The sequence below is a fragment of the Octodon degus genome, unplaced genomic scaffold (assembly GCF_000260255.1).
Source record: "Octodon degus isolate 3935 unplaced genomic scaffold, OctDeg1.0 scaffold00033, whole genome shotgun sequence".
NCBI lineage: Eukaryota > Metazoa > Chordata > Mammalia > Rodentia > Octodontidae > Octodon > Octodon degus.
In genome coordinates, this window is record NW_004524609.1 from 236,555 (window position 1) to 254,680 (window position 18,126).

General features: G+C 40.7%; 1 protein-coding gene across 1 annotated transcript in view; it reads right to left on the reverse strand.

Moving 5' to 3' along the window:
* The window catches only part of Nsf (N-ethylmaleimide sensitive factor, vesicle fusing ATPase), a 140,051-nt gene that overhangs the window by 5,912 nt on the left and 116,013 nt on the right, over nucleotides 1–18,126 (reverse strand). The window contains exons 17-18 of the mRNA XM_023714108.1: nucleotides 1,685–1,819; nucleotides 7–120 (exon numbers count right to left, since the gene is read on the reverse strand). Coding sequence (XP_023569876.1) covers nucleotides 7–120; nucleotides 1,685–1,819 — 249 coding nt within the window. The remainder of the gene's footprint in view (nucleotides 1–6; nucleotides 121–1,684; nucleotides 1,820–18,126) is intronic.

Below are 18,126 nucleotides of genomic sequence, written 5' to 3' on the forward strand. Positions count from 1 at the left end.
CCTCACCTGCAGGGACATCTCAATCAACATCAGCAACTTCTTGATTCCTATCCAGACTTTCTTCCCTTTTACTTGCTGTGCAATTGTGGTACGTTCCTTATCCTTGAAGTTGCCCAAAAGCTGCAAAAACAATAAGCAATAATGAAAGCACTTCTGCACAAGTACATTAACGATGTTAGGTAATTCTCACACTAACCCTTAAGACAACAATGGTGTAAGCTACCTGACTGAGTTAAGCTGCCTACTGGGTTAAACTGATGAGATTCCCTCAGATTTTAAAATCGTCTGACCTACCTAAAGCCGAGATACAATTGGTACAGCGAAATTGCATATCTTATACCCTTGTTCTCATATAGGCCTCTATTACAATCTAGAGACATATTTGCTAGGGAAAGATGGTTCCAATCTACAATAAATATAAGTTAAACTTTTCTTAACATTCCTTTCTAGGGAGGGCCGGGGAGATAGTTCAGTAAAGTAAGCTCTTCCCTGGCAAGCACAAGGGTCTGAGTTCAATCCCTGATTATGAAAAAAAAAAAAAAAAAAATCCTTTCTAGGAACAACCTGTATGTATCACAGCAGGATAAACTTAATTCTCTTACCTAACCTTACCAAGTAAGTTGTTCAAACAGGTAACCTGGAAACCTCATACAGAAAATTTCTGTTGTGTTAGGTACACACCCCCCCCAACCCTATGCTATGAGAACTTTAAAATGCCTTACTACTATGCCAAAAGACATATTAGATCATATTTTCTCATAGCTCTCAATTTATTTGTATACATTAATATTAATCAAGTTTACTGGAGAACAATTTTTTTTAAAATGTATTTAGCACAGGGTCTCACTGCGCAGCTCAGACTTGTAGTGCTTCCTGCCTCCCAGCACGGAGACTGCAGGTGTGCACCATCACGCCTGGTCTCCGGTGCCGGCTCAGTGCACTTGGGGTAGGGTTGGTGTGGCATGTGGTAACAGGACTGAACCCCAGTCCCTGCGCTTGCCTACCCAGGCGCTTAGTCTGCTGAGCTATCTTCCGGGCCCCCAAGAACATTTTTTCAAAAGAAGAAATTTAAGAAAACATTCCCCATACCCTTTTTAAAAATATATATATGAGGTTTTACTATGTTGTCCAGGCTAGTTCTAAACTCCTGACCAGAAGGTATCCTCTCACCTCAGCCTCACAAATTCCTTGGACTAACGGTATGTTACCGTAGCCAGCTAGGAAAACATTCTACATTACTACATTTCCATTGTGTAACGTTCCTTTTATTTCTGTAGCTTTTGTTGAGGCTTCTAAGACTGTAATACTTGTTCCAGTTTACCCAATACAAGGGAATGCGCTGACAGCCAGTCTGAATAACCACCTTTTCTATAATAGGATTACCCTGCTCGTTCAGCCCAGCCAGGTTCTGGTCCTGTACTACCTGCATTCTATGCAGGCTGGGCACAGAGCAGTTCGTTCTTGGCAGTTTGCATGCTAACTACACCAAGGAATGGAAAACTAGTGACTGCACTGTGACCTGTGCTCTTCTCCTCAATTCCTGAGCTTTCTGGAGGCAGTACCCCAGGGCCTCACATTCTAGGTTAGCTGAGAAAGCAAGCCCCAGATGCAGTGGCTGTGCAGCCCTCAGCGCTGGGCCCAGCCCCAGCCCTTCCTGGTGTGCAACCCGCGGACACATTTCTACCTCCAGAGCTTCCAACAGCTGCTCCCCTGTGGCAATGCTGGGCACATGGACGGTGGTGCTGAACGCATTGAGCATTTCCATTTCTTGAAGGACATCTTTGCGGCTTGTGGTCCCAATGATAAGTAGCTTACGACCCTGATTACAGACAGAAAATGTGCTGTGATGAACAGAAGAAGGCTAGCTAGGAAACTAGTAAATGTGAACAAAACGTGCAGAACCCAGCTGTCTAATTATGTAAATGCAAATGATTAGGCAAAAGAGAAGAAAAATATTAGGGTTTTTCTCAGGAAAATCTAGGGAAAAAGGCATCCATAATATGAGTCAGAAAATGACAACAGCAAAACACCTCTTCATTCGCATCAGTAAAAACTGGATTACTAAATCAGACAGACATGTAGACCGTGAAGGATATATCTATAACTCCTTCAGAGTGAACACGTCATATGCACTTATGGCGAGAACTAGGCAAAAAACTGAATGAAAGAAAAGCCTGTATTGCCAGCTTACAAGGCTTTCTTATAATTTCTAGAAAAAGAATGATAGCAATAGCTTACATTTATATAATACTTAATTGTGAAAAGCATAAGTTGTGTCTTACCTAATTATATTTTAAATTTCATTATACCTTACAAAAACTATATAAAAATGTTGAAAATTATGCCAGGCTTATGCTACTATTTCCAATTCTCTCTCCAGAGGTAAAAGCTTTCTTTTTTTCTTCTTCTATTTTTCAGGAGACAGGGTCTCACTATGTAGTTCAGACTGCCCTCAATTCATTATGGAGCTCAGGCCGGCCTTGAACTCATTTTATAATGATTCCTCCTGCCTCAGCTTGTCAAGTGCTAGGATTATAAGCATGTGCCACCATGCCCAGCTTCTCTGAGCTTTCTTCTTACATTTACTGCTATATCTTTAGACAATAAGGTTAGAGCATTATATATATTTATTTACATTTTTGTACATGTTTATAGTCTACAATGATCACATTCCTCGCGGGAAAGTTGTTACATATACATTCACACTTTTTTCACCCCTCCCATCTCGTGATCCTCCCTTCCCTTAGATCTCTCTCCCTATTTCCTATTATCTATGTTTTATTTTATTCTTATTTATATTTAGGGTTTCTCTTCTAAGAGAAACCATATGACATTTAAACTATGCCTAATTTATTTAACATTATACTCCACTGTGTATAAATACTTTTTTTATCCATTCATCTGCTCATGGACATACAAGTCATTTCCAAGATTTAGCTGTAATAAATTGTGCTCATGTGAACAGATGTGAATGTTATCACTGTGAAAACATTATTTTTAGACTGTTATTAGATTGCTATTAAATTTTATTTATTGACTTTTTACTATAGAAGATGGGGGAGTACATCTGTGTCTTGGTTACTCTTCTCTTTATTGCTGGGACAAAATACCTGACACCCAAAATGAAGGAAGGAAAGGTTTATTTAGCTCACAGTTAGTGAAGGCTTCAGTCCATACTTGGCTGGCTGCAAGGCAGATGGCACAGGGCACAGGGCAGCCGTTCATGGCAGCGGAAAACAGCAAAGAGCAAAGGGAGGAGCCACAACTCTGCGGCTCAGCTCACAAGCTACTTTCCCTCCTCACACTGTAATGCAGATCACCCACCCCAGGGTGGTGTAGCACTCACACCCATAATCCCAGCATTGGATCAAGAATTAATCACAAATTCTAGAAGCTCCCCCATGACTGCATGAGGCTTTGGGGAGACAACTAGATGCAAACCATAACATTCTGCTCCTTGCTCTCCAAAGACTCAAGTACATCCCTTTATGCAAAAGGTATTTTAGTCCATCTCTAAGACTTGCCAAAGTCCTAAGAGTTTTAACACTGCTGAAAAGTCCAAATCTCAAGTCTCCTTCAAGATCTAAGCAAACTCTTAGCTGTGAGCCCCTATACACATGAAAAGTTAAACACTTCCAACATTCAATGGCACAAGAAAAAAATTACCATTCCAAAAACATTGGGACCAAAGCAAGTCCAAAATCCAGAAGGACAAACATTAAGTCCTGTAGCTCCACGTGGAATATCTGAAGCAATCTGTAGCTAATTCTGAGCTGTGTGTGGCTCCACCTCTATGGCCCTTCTGCTGTACCTCCCACGACTTCTCTCTCAGGCCTGCTTTGCTCCCGTCTTGCTTCTTAACCTCAGAGCTCCTGCACTCTGCCTGCATGTAAAACCAACACCAGGTGGATGATGCCAAGGTCTGCTGCCAGCTGGAGCAGGAGCCAAGCTTTCTTCTCTCTTGGCTATAGGAGTCGAGTGCCTGGATTGCTAAGCACTCTGACTTTGGTTCTGAGGAACAAATTCCCTCTGCCAGCACCATTCTGGAACTTGGTGTGATCGCTATCGCCGTTCTGGAACCTGGTGTTCGGTGGCTTTCTCCCCAGCACAAAGTCCCTCACCCTTGCAGTTCTGAGGCTGCAAAGAGCAGAGACCTGCCAACTCCTGTGATGCTCTCAGGCCATCTTTTTCCTCATCTTGTTCCTTCTCAGCAATGGAGATCCTCTCAGCTCTATTTTTGCAGTCCACAGCCTTACTGGCACTTTCTTTCTGGCCAAACTTACATTTTTAAGTCATCCTGCTGGGTTCTTTGCTCTTGATTCTCAACATAAATCTGACTAAGAGCCCCTAACAATAGCTATGCCACTGCCTCAACATTCGACTGCCTTGAAATTTCTTTTGCCAGATTAAGGAGTCTGCTGCGCTTAATCTCAGTCTCAGGCAAAGTCTCTGGATCTGAGCAAAATTCAGACAAACTTTATGTCAAGCCATAACACACATTGTCTGGAGTCCAACAACCAATGCAGTCTTTTTCCCAGCAAAAACCTCCCCAGCCTGGTCTTTCAAGGCAGGATTTTTATCAGCGTTCTATCCAGTCTTCTGAGCTCTGACCAGAATCTCCCATATAAAACAGCCAACTGTGTTCTAGTGTTCTGTTGGCAATTCTCCAAACCTTCCCCCCCCCTCTCTTTTTCCTTTCCTATCTCTTCCAATAAGCCATTCCCAAAGGCTCATAAACCCCATGGTTAGGTATAAAGTCACAGCAATGACCCCATTTCTCTGGTACCAAATTCTGTTTTAGTTACTTTTCTCTTGCTTGGGGACAAAATACCTGACACCCAGAATTAAGGAAGGAAAGGTTTATTTAGCTCAAAGTCAGTGGAGGTTTCAGGCCATATTCAGCTGGCTCTAAGGCAGAATGACACACAGAAGAGGGCAGCTGTTCATGGCAGTGGAAAACAATAGCAAAGGGAGGGGCAGCAACAGCTAGCTAGCCTCTCTCTCTCCTTACATCGTAATGCACATTACCCACCTATGGCAGGGGTAGCACTCACACACATAATCTCTGCATTGGATCATGAATTAATCACAAACTTTTGAAGTTATTCCTCTGACTACATAAGGCTTTGTGGGGATACCTATGAACCCTAACAATCTAATTTTTCAGTACTCCTCCCATAGTAAGTCCCTTTTTTCATCCTTCCAGGGGAGTTCTTTCACTGATGTTGAGTTAGATCTATATTCACTGTTATGATTCTGTAAGTATAATTTGCAACTAACCTACACAGAGATTATATTTCCTTTCTTTGGCAGCATCTTTTTTACTGGAGTTAATAATTGTATTCTTCCACTTTTTTTTTTTTTTTTTTTGGTGGAACCAGGGATTGAACTCAGGCCCTTGTGCTTGCCAGGGAAGCATTTATTCCACTGAGCCATCTCCCCAGCCCTTTATTCGTCCACTTTTGTTTATCCCCCAAAATATAATCATGATATGCCTTTCAATATATTCCAGTACACTAGGTACTCTGAATCTTGGGCTGTTCTTGAAGAGATTCGCTTCTTGGGGCCTCGCTCCTCAGTTTGAGCAGATCACTCCTTAGGCCTGCCTGCTACATGGCTACTGCTGTACAACTTTCCCCCTTGACAATGTAAGATCCCTCGTTTCCCCACCTTCTTTTTCTTTAATTTTTCTTTTCATCTTCCTTCCTTTTCTGAGCATACACTTAAAAGCTTCTCAGAAAGGCAGGCAAGATTTTGAAAACCTCGCCATGTCTAGAATGCTTTTACTTTCTCCTTAACACAACACCGTATCTATCTACTGTCTTACCCATTATAGTTTGATCAGGTATACAGAATCAGGTCAGAACAAACTTTCCTCTCATATTTCCAAAGGCACTACTTTTAATTTTATTTTTAACTACCATCTTTTAATTTTCAGTGTTGCTGGCTAGAAGATATACCATCTGATTTGACTTTATTTATTTATTTATTTATTTATTTTTGAGAAAGTGCCTTGCAGTGTAGTTCAGCCTGGCTTCAAACTCCTGGAGGTCCTCCTGCCTCGGTCTCCTGAGTGCTGAGATTACAGACATGAGCCACCATAGCTGGCCACTTAATTTCTTGACAGTTGCTAATCTTTCTGGTATAAGATGAAATTGCAGTACTGTTTAATTTGCAATTTTCCAATGGCCAGCCTGACCACAAATACTACTTCTGAGAAGCATCTACTCATTTCACCTGCCCTTTTGACTAGTAGTCTAATTTTTTTTGCCTTTTTTTTTTTTTTTTGTATTTAGGACAGGCAGTACAGGGTGTACAGGGTCTCACTGCATAGATCGGACTTGTAGTGATCCTCCTGTTTGGAGCCTCCCAAGTGCTGGGATTACAGGAGCACACCACCACGCCCAGTCTCAATCCGTCTCAGTGCACCCTGGGGGTGGGGCCAGCATGGGAGGCCTGGAAATTGAACTCCTGGCCCCTGTGTCTGCCTAAGTAGGTGCTTTAATCCGCTGAGCTATTTGGCCAGCCTCATTGAATTCTTAATATAGTCTAGATATTAGTACTCTGTCTCAGGAATGGCTGGCAAAAAATGTTCCCATTCTGTAGACTATCTCTTCACTCTGATGATTATTTCCTCTGATGTACAAATACTTTTAAATTTGATATAATCCACTTTGTTGATTCCTGCTGTTATTTCTTATGCAACTGGAGTTCTGTTCAGAAAGGCTTTGCCTACAACTGTGATCCCAACTGTTTTACCTATTTTATATTCTTCTAGCATCACCGTTTGTTTTTATGTTAAATCTTTGATCCAATTATTGAAACTGTCCTAGCAATTTGGTTTGAAACTGTCTCATCGCTATTTATCAATAAAATTATGGGAAAACATCTTTGACCCATTTTGGTGTGGCAAACAGCCAACTTTCCCAATATCATTTGTTAAGGAAGCTATGGTATCTTTCCTCCAACATTTGTCTTTGAGCAAATAGCTGAATATATCTGGCACTGTTTCTCTAGACTTTATTTTATTCCACTGATCCACCCATTTGTTTTTATGACAGAACCTTTTTTTTGAGAAGAAGTCCCACTATGCAGTTCAGTGGGCTTTGAACTCAAGGTGACCCTCCTGCCTCTGCCCCATGTTCTGGCATCACAGGCACTCGTCACCACACTGGCTCCATGCTGCCTTTATTACTACTGCTTTGTGGTATAACTTGAGATCAGGTATTGACATATCTCCTCCTTTGCTCTTGTTGCCAGGTCTGCTTTGCTATTCTGGTCTCTCTGGTTCCACACAAATAGTAGGACTGTTTTATCTGTAAGGAATGCTATTGGTAGTCTGACTATGCTTGCACAAGTCTGTGTTTCAATTTTGAAGTATGTTCGCTTTGACAATATGGGTTCTGCCTATTCAGAAACAGGGGATGCCTTTCATTTTCTTTTTCTTTTTTGCAGAACTGGGGATTGAACTCAGGCCCTTGCACTTGCCAGGCTAATGCTTATTCTACTGAGCCATCTCCCCGGCCTGCCTTTCGTTTTCTAATAACCCCTTTAATTTCCTTTTCCTGAGTACAGAAAGTTTCTGTTGAACATTTGGGTTGCAAACTTTCACAGATATAAACAGATCTCACATTAGCAACATTCATAGATGTGAACAAAATGTGCAAGCAGCTTGTGTGTGCGCTGGACACTGTAATAGCTGTGATCTCTGGGAGCAAGAGGAAAAGCAGGCGGTATGGAGGGATGCTGGGACATGCAAAGCAACACACACTGTGTGACTGCATCAAGTGTTTATAGATTTCCTTGTCAGACTTACAAATGAATCTGACTTATGAATATTCTCCTAGAACAGAACTCATTCCTATATTGGGGACTTACTGCACTGTAGTTTTTGTTGGACAGATATTCCACTTCCTTGCTTAGGTTAAGTCTTAGTTGTTTAATTTTTCTTGATGCTATTGTACATGCTATTATTTCCCTAATTTTTCTTGATGAGTTTATTATTGCTGTTCAGCAACACTACTGATTTTAGTGTGTTGATTTTGTATTCTGCTATGTCACTTGTGTATTAATTCTAGGAGTCTTTTGGTGGAATTCTTTGGGTCTTCTATAGAGGAGCATGTCATCTGCAAATAATGATAATTTGACTTCTTCCTTTCTTATATATATGCTTTTTATTTCTTCCTCTTGCCTGACTGCTCTGGGTTTTATCTTATTTTTGGTAATGTTTTGAGTTCTACGTTGAATGGAAATTTTGTTTCTGGGGAAGAAGTCTCCCAGGGTGTTGGTACTATAGTCATGCACCACCACATCTGATATCCAAAATATATATATATTTTTATTTTTGAATGTATTTGGTACAGGGTTTCACTGCATAGGACTTGAAGTGACCCTCTTATTTTTGCCTCCCCAGCGCTGGCATTACAGGCGTGCACCACCATGCCTGGTCTCAGTGGTCAGCTCAGCACGCCTGGGCACGAGGCCAGCATGCCATGTGGTGCTGGGATTGAGCCCTGGTCCCTGCACTTGCCTAAGCAGGTGCTTAGTCTGCTGAGCTATCTTGCTGGCCTCAAAGTATTCTTTTATTTTATTTTTGTATTTCAGGAAAGGGTCTACAGGGTCTCACTGTGTAGACTGACTCATAGTGATCCTCTTGTTTACAGCCTTCCAATCACTGGGATTACAGGTGCACGCCACCACACCATCTCAACTGCCGTCTCAGTGTGTCCTGGGGGCGTGGCCAGCACGCAGGCCCAGGGATTGAACTCCGGACCCCTGCATCTGCCTAACCAGGTGCTTTAATCCGCTGAGCTATTTGGTCCACCCTAAAGTATTCTTTTTTTTTTTTTTTTTTTTTTTGGTGGAACCGGGGAATTGGGGAATTGAACTCAGACCCCTGTGCTTGCCAGGGAAGCGCTTATTCCACTGAGCCATCTCCCAGCCCCTAAAGTATTCTTTTAAACACTAAATTCTAATGGTGAACCTCAGAACACATCTGTTAAGGCTAACCAATGCCAAAGGCCATACTCTCATTGCAGTATTATCACTACCACCATCATCATTTTTGAGACACAGCCTCTATATTGCCCAGGCTGCTCTCGAACCACTGGGCTCAGGCATTCTCCTGCTCTTGCCTTCTGGTTCACTACAATTAAAGATAGATGTTATTCCTCTTTTCTCTTATGCTTCTAATGTTCCACAGTCTATCATTCAAGCTCCTTCTTCATGCTCCTTTCTCATGGAGGACCCTGGCTGTAGACAATGACACTGGGGAAGAAAGTCCTTGTTTATTACAGAAAGCTGGATTTTAAAACTACCTTCTCTTATAACTTAACAATTAGTATACTCTTCAAAGTGTTGACAGATTGGGAAATGCAGAGCAACTTACAATGGAGATGCTAATTTATGTTTTGCTTTTCTTCTTGTTTAACAAGACTGAAAACACTGCAAAGAGGCCATGACCCAGGCAAGTTCAGGCCTTGACTTGTAAAGCACCATCTTGGACAAAACACTGAAGAACATTACTGAATAACTAAATTATGTTGGATCATTTTGTATATTAATTAGTGGTAATACTCATATGGAAGCTTTTTCATGAAAAATCTAGTTCTGAATGTTAATGTAACAAATCACACTAGACAGCCTGTGAAGGGAAAAGTTGCCAGCAGCAGGAAGTGGGGGCTCAGCTTTAAAAAGAAATAAATTCAATCCAAGAGGGAAAATCTATTGTATTAATTTGTGGCTACTGGTCTTAAGTCCATAATCCCCAAATATGCCCCTTGATGGAAAGAAAAAAAGTGGAGTAATAACCCATTTGAGGCACAAAAATAAATAAATAAATAAATAAATAAATAAATAAAAATGCTCCCAGCATTCTCTTACTGAGTGCTGCTAGTCCTGGCACTAGAAAGAAAAGACTAAATAAAACAACTATCTGCAATCGGATTATGATAAACATTGTCCCAAGGTTAAATAAGTATTAGTTAACTAATTCTTCGTGCCATAAGAAGCAACTCAGGTGAAAACATTACCATGAAAAAGGCAGGGCTCAGTCAGGTGTTGATCCTTCAAAAAACCACTTCTTTACATGGTGAAGAATGAGCAAGCACTAAGCAGCATCTAAGCCTTTTGCCACACAAAGGCCCAACCAGATAATCCACACCCTTTCATAGGTCTAGCCCATTGATTGGCCCCAATAAACTGATTTGTAACAAAAGTTCATGTGGAAGAAAGCTTTTCTCCCCTAAATAAAAAATGCCACCAATATAACACTGCAGTGAAATGGAAGGGCTGATTTTAACCTATGAACAAAAACTAAAGTCAGTTATGCAGGAAAGAAAGGCTATTCTTTCCATATCATTCAATGCTGAGCAAGTGTAATACACCCTTGGTAAGAAGAATTAGCTGTGAACAATTGGAAACCCTGAAATGGATTAGGCAGTGAGTTTTAAAGTGCAACTCAAAAATGCTGTGTGCTGTGGGCCTTAAATGTTATTTTCTGATTATCAGAATTTTATGTTTGTGCAGATGAGAGTGAAACATGTAGAATTTATAAACCCAGTAAGTAAAAAATGAAACGCTAGCTAATCAGAGCATTAACAAGAATTTACTCTTTTTGTACGATTTAGTTTATGGTTTCAAAGTGATTACAATTTAGGCTGCAAAATTCACAAGTGAGTATTCAGGGGTCACTACCATGTTTCACATCAGTAAATACAAAGCAACCAAGACACTCTGGACACAACCTGTGAAGTCACCCGAAGTGGGTTTGTCTAGCAAGAGCCCACAGGAGTGTACCACCACTGGCAAAAAGGAGTGCGGGCAAGGCCCATGGGGAGCAGGCCAGGCCGCTAAAGCCAGGAAACACTACCTTGTGTGGTGGCAGCATCTGAGTGAGAGTACCAAGGGCTGGAACAGACTCTCTTGGAAAGATGAGAAGGAGCAGCAATGGAAGACCCAGGGTGGTAAGCTAAGGGAGGAGATTTAATATAAAAGCAACAGAAAACAAGGTTTTGGAGAAAGAACTGTGGCAAGAAACAGGGTCTGGGCAGCTGCCCACAGGGCACCCTACTTGTGGCCTGGGAGAAAGCTACTTCATGGACACATGCCAATGCTAAGAGTTGAGTATCCCCAGAAAGACTCCATACCTTGTAACTGACAGCTTATGCCTAATGAGATCCTTTAGGTAGGCTGGGAAGGACAGAAAACACTAGAGAGGCAAGAATCTTGATGGACATGTAGCTTGGTGCAGTAGGGAAGGTACAGGCTCCAACATTCACTGGATTTGGGGTAGATTATTCAACCTCTCAGTATCTTCCCCCTCTACCTACTTGTAAGGCAGAGTATGTGATAAAGAATGCTGGGGGAGGGGACTCTGCTAATGCTTCAAATAAATCACGCTACGACTTGTTGGAAGAGGCAAGAATGAAAAGCAGCAAGAGTCTGAGGGATAGTCTTGAGAGAAACCTGAAAAATCATCCTCCACATATGGTGTTAGGATCTGTAATGGGCGCACCTGAGACTCCTCTCCCCAAAATACATGGAACTAGCAGTAGGAGAAACAAGCCTCCTAGAAGGCTAAGGTGTTCTTTCCTAGGAAGATGAGAGGACCGATGTTCAGACTAGTGCAATGGTGTGGTCCAGAGGAAACCTGAAGCCTTGGTCCAGAGAGGTGAAAGCCCAAACAAGGCAGTAGGTGCAAAGGGGTCTCAGTGGGAGGCAGACTTCTGAGAGGGAAATCCGTGCAGAGGTCAGAGGAAGCTTTCTGGCAGGAAGTGCTCTCTTGAGTCACTTCTTTTGGCTCTACTCTTGCTATGGGAATTTCCCATATTTTTACTTAGCTTGTGTTATTTATACCAGACCACAGTGCTTCACTGCATTTACTTACTAGCTGGAATCTAGTTTCTAGTCTGTTTGCTCCCTGGGGTAGGAACTGTGTGCCACTTCCCAGTGTTTCTGCAATACTTAGCCCAGTGTGCCTGACACACAGAAAGTTCTCATATGATCCCTTTGAGTTCTCAAGACTTCCTTAAATGTCAGCTTTTTACAGGCCTATTCGATATCCTCCCTTTTAAAGCTGCAGATAACCCCAAGCTTCCCTACTCTCCCTTTCCCTTTGTTCTGCTCTTTTATTCCATAATAAGAATTACTTTTTAACATACTATTTATTCAGCTTACTCCTGTATTTACTTATTTATTGTATTTCTTGCAAGTCTTCCTTCATGAGGCTAGGACTTACGCGATTTGGTGTTATTAATGCGTCCGTGGCTGGCACTGTACCTTATACAAGCTGTGAAAGTAATAAGTATGTGTTCAGTGGATGATGATCTCAGTGTAGGTTTAGAGGGTAGCAGATATTCCTCCATTGTTACGTTCTCTCTTCCAGCCATATAAAAATGCATGATATACTGTTTAGCTTGCAAATATCTACCATTTATAGAAACTTTACACGTAAGTCCTAGTGTTACATGCTTTACAGTAGCAATAATTTGAAAGAAAATATTCTAGAATGGCTGACTTGTGTGCTTCATTTGCAATATGTTGACGCCACATGCTATTTTGTTTGCTTTTTTTCTAAAGTCAGTTGATTAGCTATTGACTGCATAACACAGGCTTCTCTGGCAGGAGAGATACGGAGTCATGAGAAGCTATTAATTTAGGCTTCTGAGTTGACAAGTTTTATTAACTCTCTCCTACAATTCCTAATTTCTCTAAACCAAGAAAACAGATTATCATTAGAAAGCAACAAGGAGGGGACTGGGGACACAGTTCAGTGGTACAGAACTTTAATTTGCACTATGTCCCTGGGTTCCATCCCTGGTATCCCAAAAACAACCAGGAGAATGAGAGGGAAGAATGGGGCTTCTCTGCACACCTTCCCTGCCAATTTTTCTTGCTCAAATGTCTGTAGCTACTGTGTCTGTCTGTTCCCTGCTAAATGTTTAAATTGAATACCTAAGGAAGGATGTTTCAAATAAATCATGCTACGACTAGGCAGACAACTACACTTAAGCTTGCCATTAGATTCTACCCTGGGGCAAATTCTTAGTCTAGCTCTTTGTAACCATCCTCCTGGTACTACTAGGAAGACAGAGAACAAAAAGAGAATTCATGATGCAGATGGGAAATGAAATGAGAAACTTCAACCCAAGTAATTTTAAATTTATGATAGGCAAAAGGATTCTTTTATATTAAATAATATTTAGTACCAATTCATCGAAAAGACACAGAATCATTGAATTTTGTACGTGAAATAGCTCTTACAGATTGCCTCCTCTTTCTTTCTCTTTCTCTTGTAGTTGTGGAACTTAAGGTAAAAGGTAAAGTGACCTGAGGATTTTGAATCCATGGGGACAGAAACTGGAGTTTAGGGCTCAGTCATATTTTCACTACATTTCTTGTCCATTGTTTTTAATATGTGATTTTATTTTATTTATTTACTTAACTTTTGGTGGTGGGGGTCAAATCCAGGGCCTCATGAGTGCTACAAATGCTCTACTATGTACAATTTCAAACTAGTATCACCAATAGCTAGTCTCTCAATTATGAGTCTGAAAGCTATATCACCTAAAAATGATGACATCTAAACTAAAGACATTAAGAAAATAACGTTGTATTGACCATACCACAGTATTCTTAATGCCCAAAGGAATTATTTTGGAGGGGCTTTCTCTCATCAGAAACAACTTAGGTCTACGGCCATACCACCCTGAACGTGCCCAATCTCGTCTGATCTCGAAGCTAAGCAGGGTCAGGCCTGGTTAGTACTTGGATGGGAGAAACAACTTAGATGACCAGTGATTAACTATAAAGTCCAAGCTCCCTAATCCTGCTCCCGTAGATTTTTCCCTATCTCTCTCCGATATGCTTAATATGCCCTAAATTATCCCCTATGCTCTGATCAGGTCATCATTCTGTGTAGTTTAATTTCCATCTCTGGTTTTTATTCATAACATTTCTCTTTATTACAATGGATTCAAGTATTTGCTGTCCATGTGTAACCCTTTCCAGACTCTGTCCTCACTTATCCCTATACAACCCATCTTACCCCTTTAGGCTCCAACCATTCAGAATGTGGGTCCACGTACCCAGTAATATAATACCTCACTTATCAGGGGACCTCACTTATCAGGGAACCAACTTGCTAAAATTTCACTTACTCAAGATGTGAATTTGCAAGGAACTTATTAAATACTTTAATGTGAATTTTTGTTTTTAGTAGATGATCAAATCTAATTAAAATATAGACCAAAAAATATGTGTAAGCAGAATGCATAAGTTGATTAGTCACTATATGGTCTAATTTTTGAAAAATCTATGAGGTATGATCTTTAAAGCAACATTAGTCATTTGATTTAATAAAAATAATGAAATGTTGTCACTGGAAAAAAAAAAAAGATGTGAGCAAGATGTTCATCTCCATTTGCCTCCTGACCTAGGCATAGCAGAGACAAGAAAAAGAAATAAGCAAACCTCTCTAACTTCCAGAACTGAAAAAACAAATGCTGCTTTACTCAGCAACCTATAGGCACAATATCTAGGACCCTTAAGACTCTGAGGGAAGGCCATGAAAACACCCTCTCTAATTTCTTTCAAAATTAAGGGAAAAAAAATTTTTTTAGGTGGAAAAACATTTAATGTAGTAATACATTCACCTTTCTATCAACTGTCAGAAAATATAGTTTCACATAGCTTTTCATGGCTCAAGGGGCCCACAAGGACATCAGTCGGGCTCTGCTCCCAGGCGAGTTTCTCTCTTGGCACAGCCTAGCTGCTCTCACTCTATGTGTTTGTGATCTGGTGGTTGCCCTAGTTCAGAGACAGAAGAAGCAAACTAGGAGTTGTCAGAGGCAGGCTGACCAAAACAACCCACTTATATTCTGACAGTGAGTTAATGGCAAAACCATTGAAAGAAAAGAGTAAAAAAAAAAATTTAAATTAAAAAAGAAAAAAGTACAAAGTACTCAACAGACAGGGCATGCAAGGCTACCTACTTACTCCCTAGATAGAGCCTTTATGCACCCCAATACCCCTTGCTGAGTGCTACACTTAAAGAATCTGCGGTGCATAATGATCCTTATTTACCAACATTCATTAACTAAACCAAAGCATAGCAGCATTTGATTTTCCCCCCACCTTTGTATTTTTTTTTTCTGAGGCAGGGTCTCACCATATATAGTTCAGGTTGGTTTTTTTTTTTCCCAGAACCGGGGATTGAACTCAGGCCCTTGAGCTATCTCCCCGGCCCCCAGGCTGGTCTTGAACTCACTACATAGCCCAGACAGGCCTAGAATTCATGGCAATACTCCTGCCTTAGCCTTTCAAGTGCTGGGATTATAAGCATGTGATATCAAGCCTTGTTCCCTTTGGTGAGAGGTTTTTTTTTTTTTTTTTTTTTTTTTTTTTTTTTTTAAAAATTTTTTTTTTGGAAAAAAATGAAGTCCCTTTCTTCCCTCCAATAAAAATTAATATGCCATATGAAGCCCAAGATAAATAATTATATACAAAATACCTTTAGGACCATACATATCAATTTTTATGGAAATACAGAATTTGCTAACTGACCACAGGAAGTAGCTTTCACCGTCTCTGTTGCTACAGAGCTGGGACTCCTTAGGATGGGATGACAGCTCTAATTACATCTTCCTTTAACTCAGCAATCAAGATCAGGATCAAAAATTATTTGTGAAAACACTGGTAGGCAAAACAGGCCACAGTTTACCTTACACTCCACTGAGACCGATTAGCATATGAAGCCAAACTACATAAGTGTACCCTGTTTTCACATCTTATCTGCACACTGAGCTGAGACACTGTTAATGCATGAACCAGAAAACAATCACAACATGCCCCAGACTGGATGAATTGGAAAATGGCGTCTAGGTTAAGCAGCCACCTCGCCTTTCCCTTGCACTAAAATCTCAGGGCTTTGTTGAGCAAAAATGCACTTCTTTGTATCTTTCTCAGTGCTGGAGTTGCCAGATAAACCCTTGGATACAAGTATGGTGTGTCCCAACCATGGCATGAGCTGTAATGCTACTAAAAAATGATTTGTTTTCTTAAATTCAAATTTAACTGAGCACCCTATATTCACATTTCAACCTGGGAACCCTATTGTGACAGATTCAGGGTGGACTGCTTGGTGAGCAGATGTTCATCTCCATTTGCCTCTTGGCCTAGGCACACCCTGTACCCCAAACGCACAACAGGTGGTCCTGGACTGTTAGTCCTAGGGCAGCATCTTATTCCTCCTTCCCTACCCTTTCTTCATACCAGGAATCAAACTCAGGACCTTGAGCTTGCCAGGAAGGTGCTGTACTGCTCAGCTATATCCCCAGCCCTGTCACCCTGTATTTCTAGTGTAGAATGTTTCTTAAATAACTACTTTAATAAAAGCAGTTGCTCCTTAAAGTAATACTTCAAATTCACAAATCAAAAAAATGTTTTGGATGTGAAAGAAACAACTCTAGCTGCACTGGCATTGGCACTGAACCATCAAAAGTGTAGAGTGGCAATGGTGCTGAGCTTAATGCTGGCGGTTTCCCCCCAAACTGGGAGAGTCAGGAGGCACTTTCACACATTTACTTAGGACCACAGGGTGTGGTCCTGACATTACATTAAGTCAGCTTTAAGAGAGAAAAACTCAGCTGGTCACGGTGGCACATGCCTGCAGCCCCAGCACTAGAGGAGCTGAGGTAGGAAGGTCAGTGTAACTTTGAGGCCAGCCTTGGCTCCACAGTGAGTTCAAGGCCAGCAGGAACTACTGCACAGTTCTCTTCAAAAAAAATGAAAGAAATGAAATGAAAAGAATCAAGATTAGAAATATATTCTACACATGCATACAAATATACATTAGATACAAATATAAAGATACAGGGGCCGGGGAGATAGCTCAGTAGAATAGGCAAGCTCAAGGTCCTGAGTTCAATCCCCAGTACCATTAAAAAAAAAAAAAGATACAAATATGATATCTACACATTAGACACAAATATAAAGTTACTGGCTGGGGAGATAGCTCAGTGGCCTAAGTGCCTGCCTGGCAGGCACAAAGTCTTGAGTTTGCTCCCAAGTACCGCAAAACAAAAATAGATAAAGTCATCTAGTTCTAGTTTTCAAGCAGCAAATTAGTTGTAAAACAATGGAATTAGAGAGTTTTGAGTATTCTAAATTTAAAAAGATAATAAATGTATACATATTAAGTTTTATTTTTAATTTTTTTTTACTTTTTTGTGGAACCGGGGATTGAACTCAGGCCCTTGTGCTTGCCAGGCAAGTGCTTATTCTTCTGAGCCATCTCCCCAGCCCCTAAGTTTTTTTTTTTTATTATCAAGGTAATGTACGCTTACTATAGAAAACTGATAAAACGATAAAGCAAAAAGAAATCACCTGTAATTATAGTGCTTACTCTTAGGATGGTGACAGAATTCTTTTTAGTTAATTAATTCATTTATTTATTGTGGTACTGGGGACTGAATTCAGGGCTTTTGCACTGAGCTACATTCTCAGCCTCACTTTGTTTTTATTTTGTTGAGGGTGGTAGTTTAAATTTCACTCTTTAAAGCATTTCTTCTTTGCTCATGTTTTAAAAATTAACATTATCTTATAATATATGCATGACAATAAATAGATGCAATTTTTTTTAACTGGTTAAGGACATGTATTTGGATAGCCTGAAGGCCAACTGACAGAAAGGGAAAAGTAGCATACAATTTAGCTACATCTCTTCAGTCCTTTTTTCTTTTTAACTGAACCCATAATCCATACTAGGACAGACCTGGGAACTTCAGGAAAGATGATTAGGTAGCTGTGTAGATGTGGACTAAGGCTGGATCTGCAGAGTCAGGGCTGGGTGGTGGCTCCAGGCACAGGCAGAGGTTGTATTTCTGCCTCTATTACATCTAGGGCTGTTTTCTTTAGTAGCAGCCACCTTAAATTCACCTTTTCTAGTAGGGGTTGGTTACTTTGTTGTTTGATTTTTTTTTTCAGGGGTGAGGTGAGGAGAGCTTTCTGAGACAGGTTTCCCCATGTAGTCCAGTCTGGCCTCAAACTCACAGCAATCCTCCTACCTCAGCCTCCATAGTGCTGCGATTACTGATGCATACCACAACTGGCTTTTTTTTTTTTTTT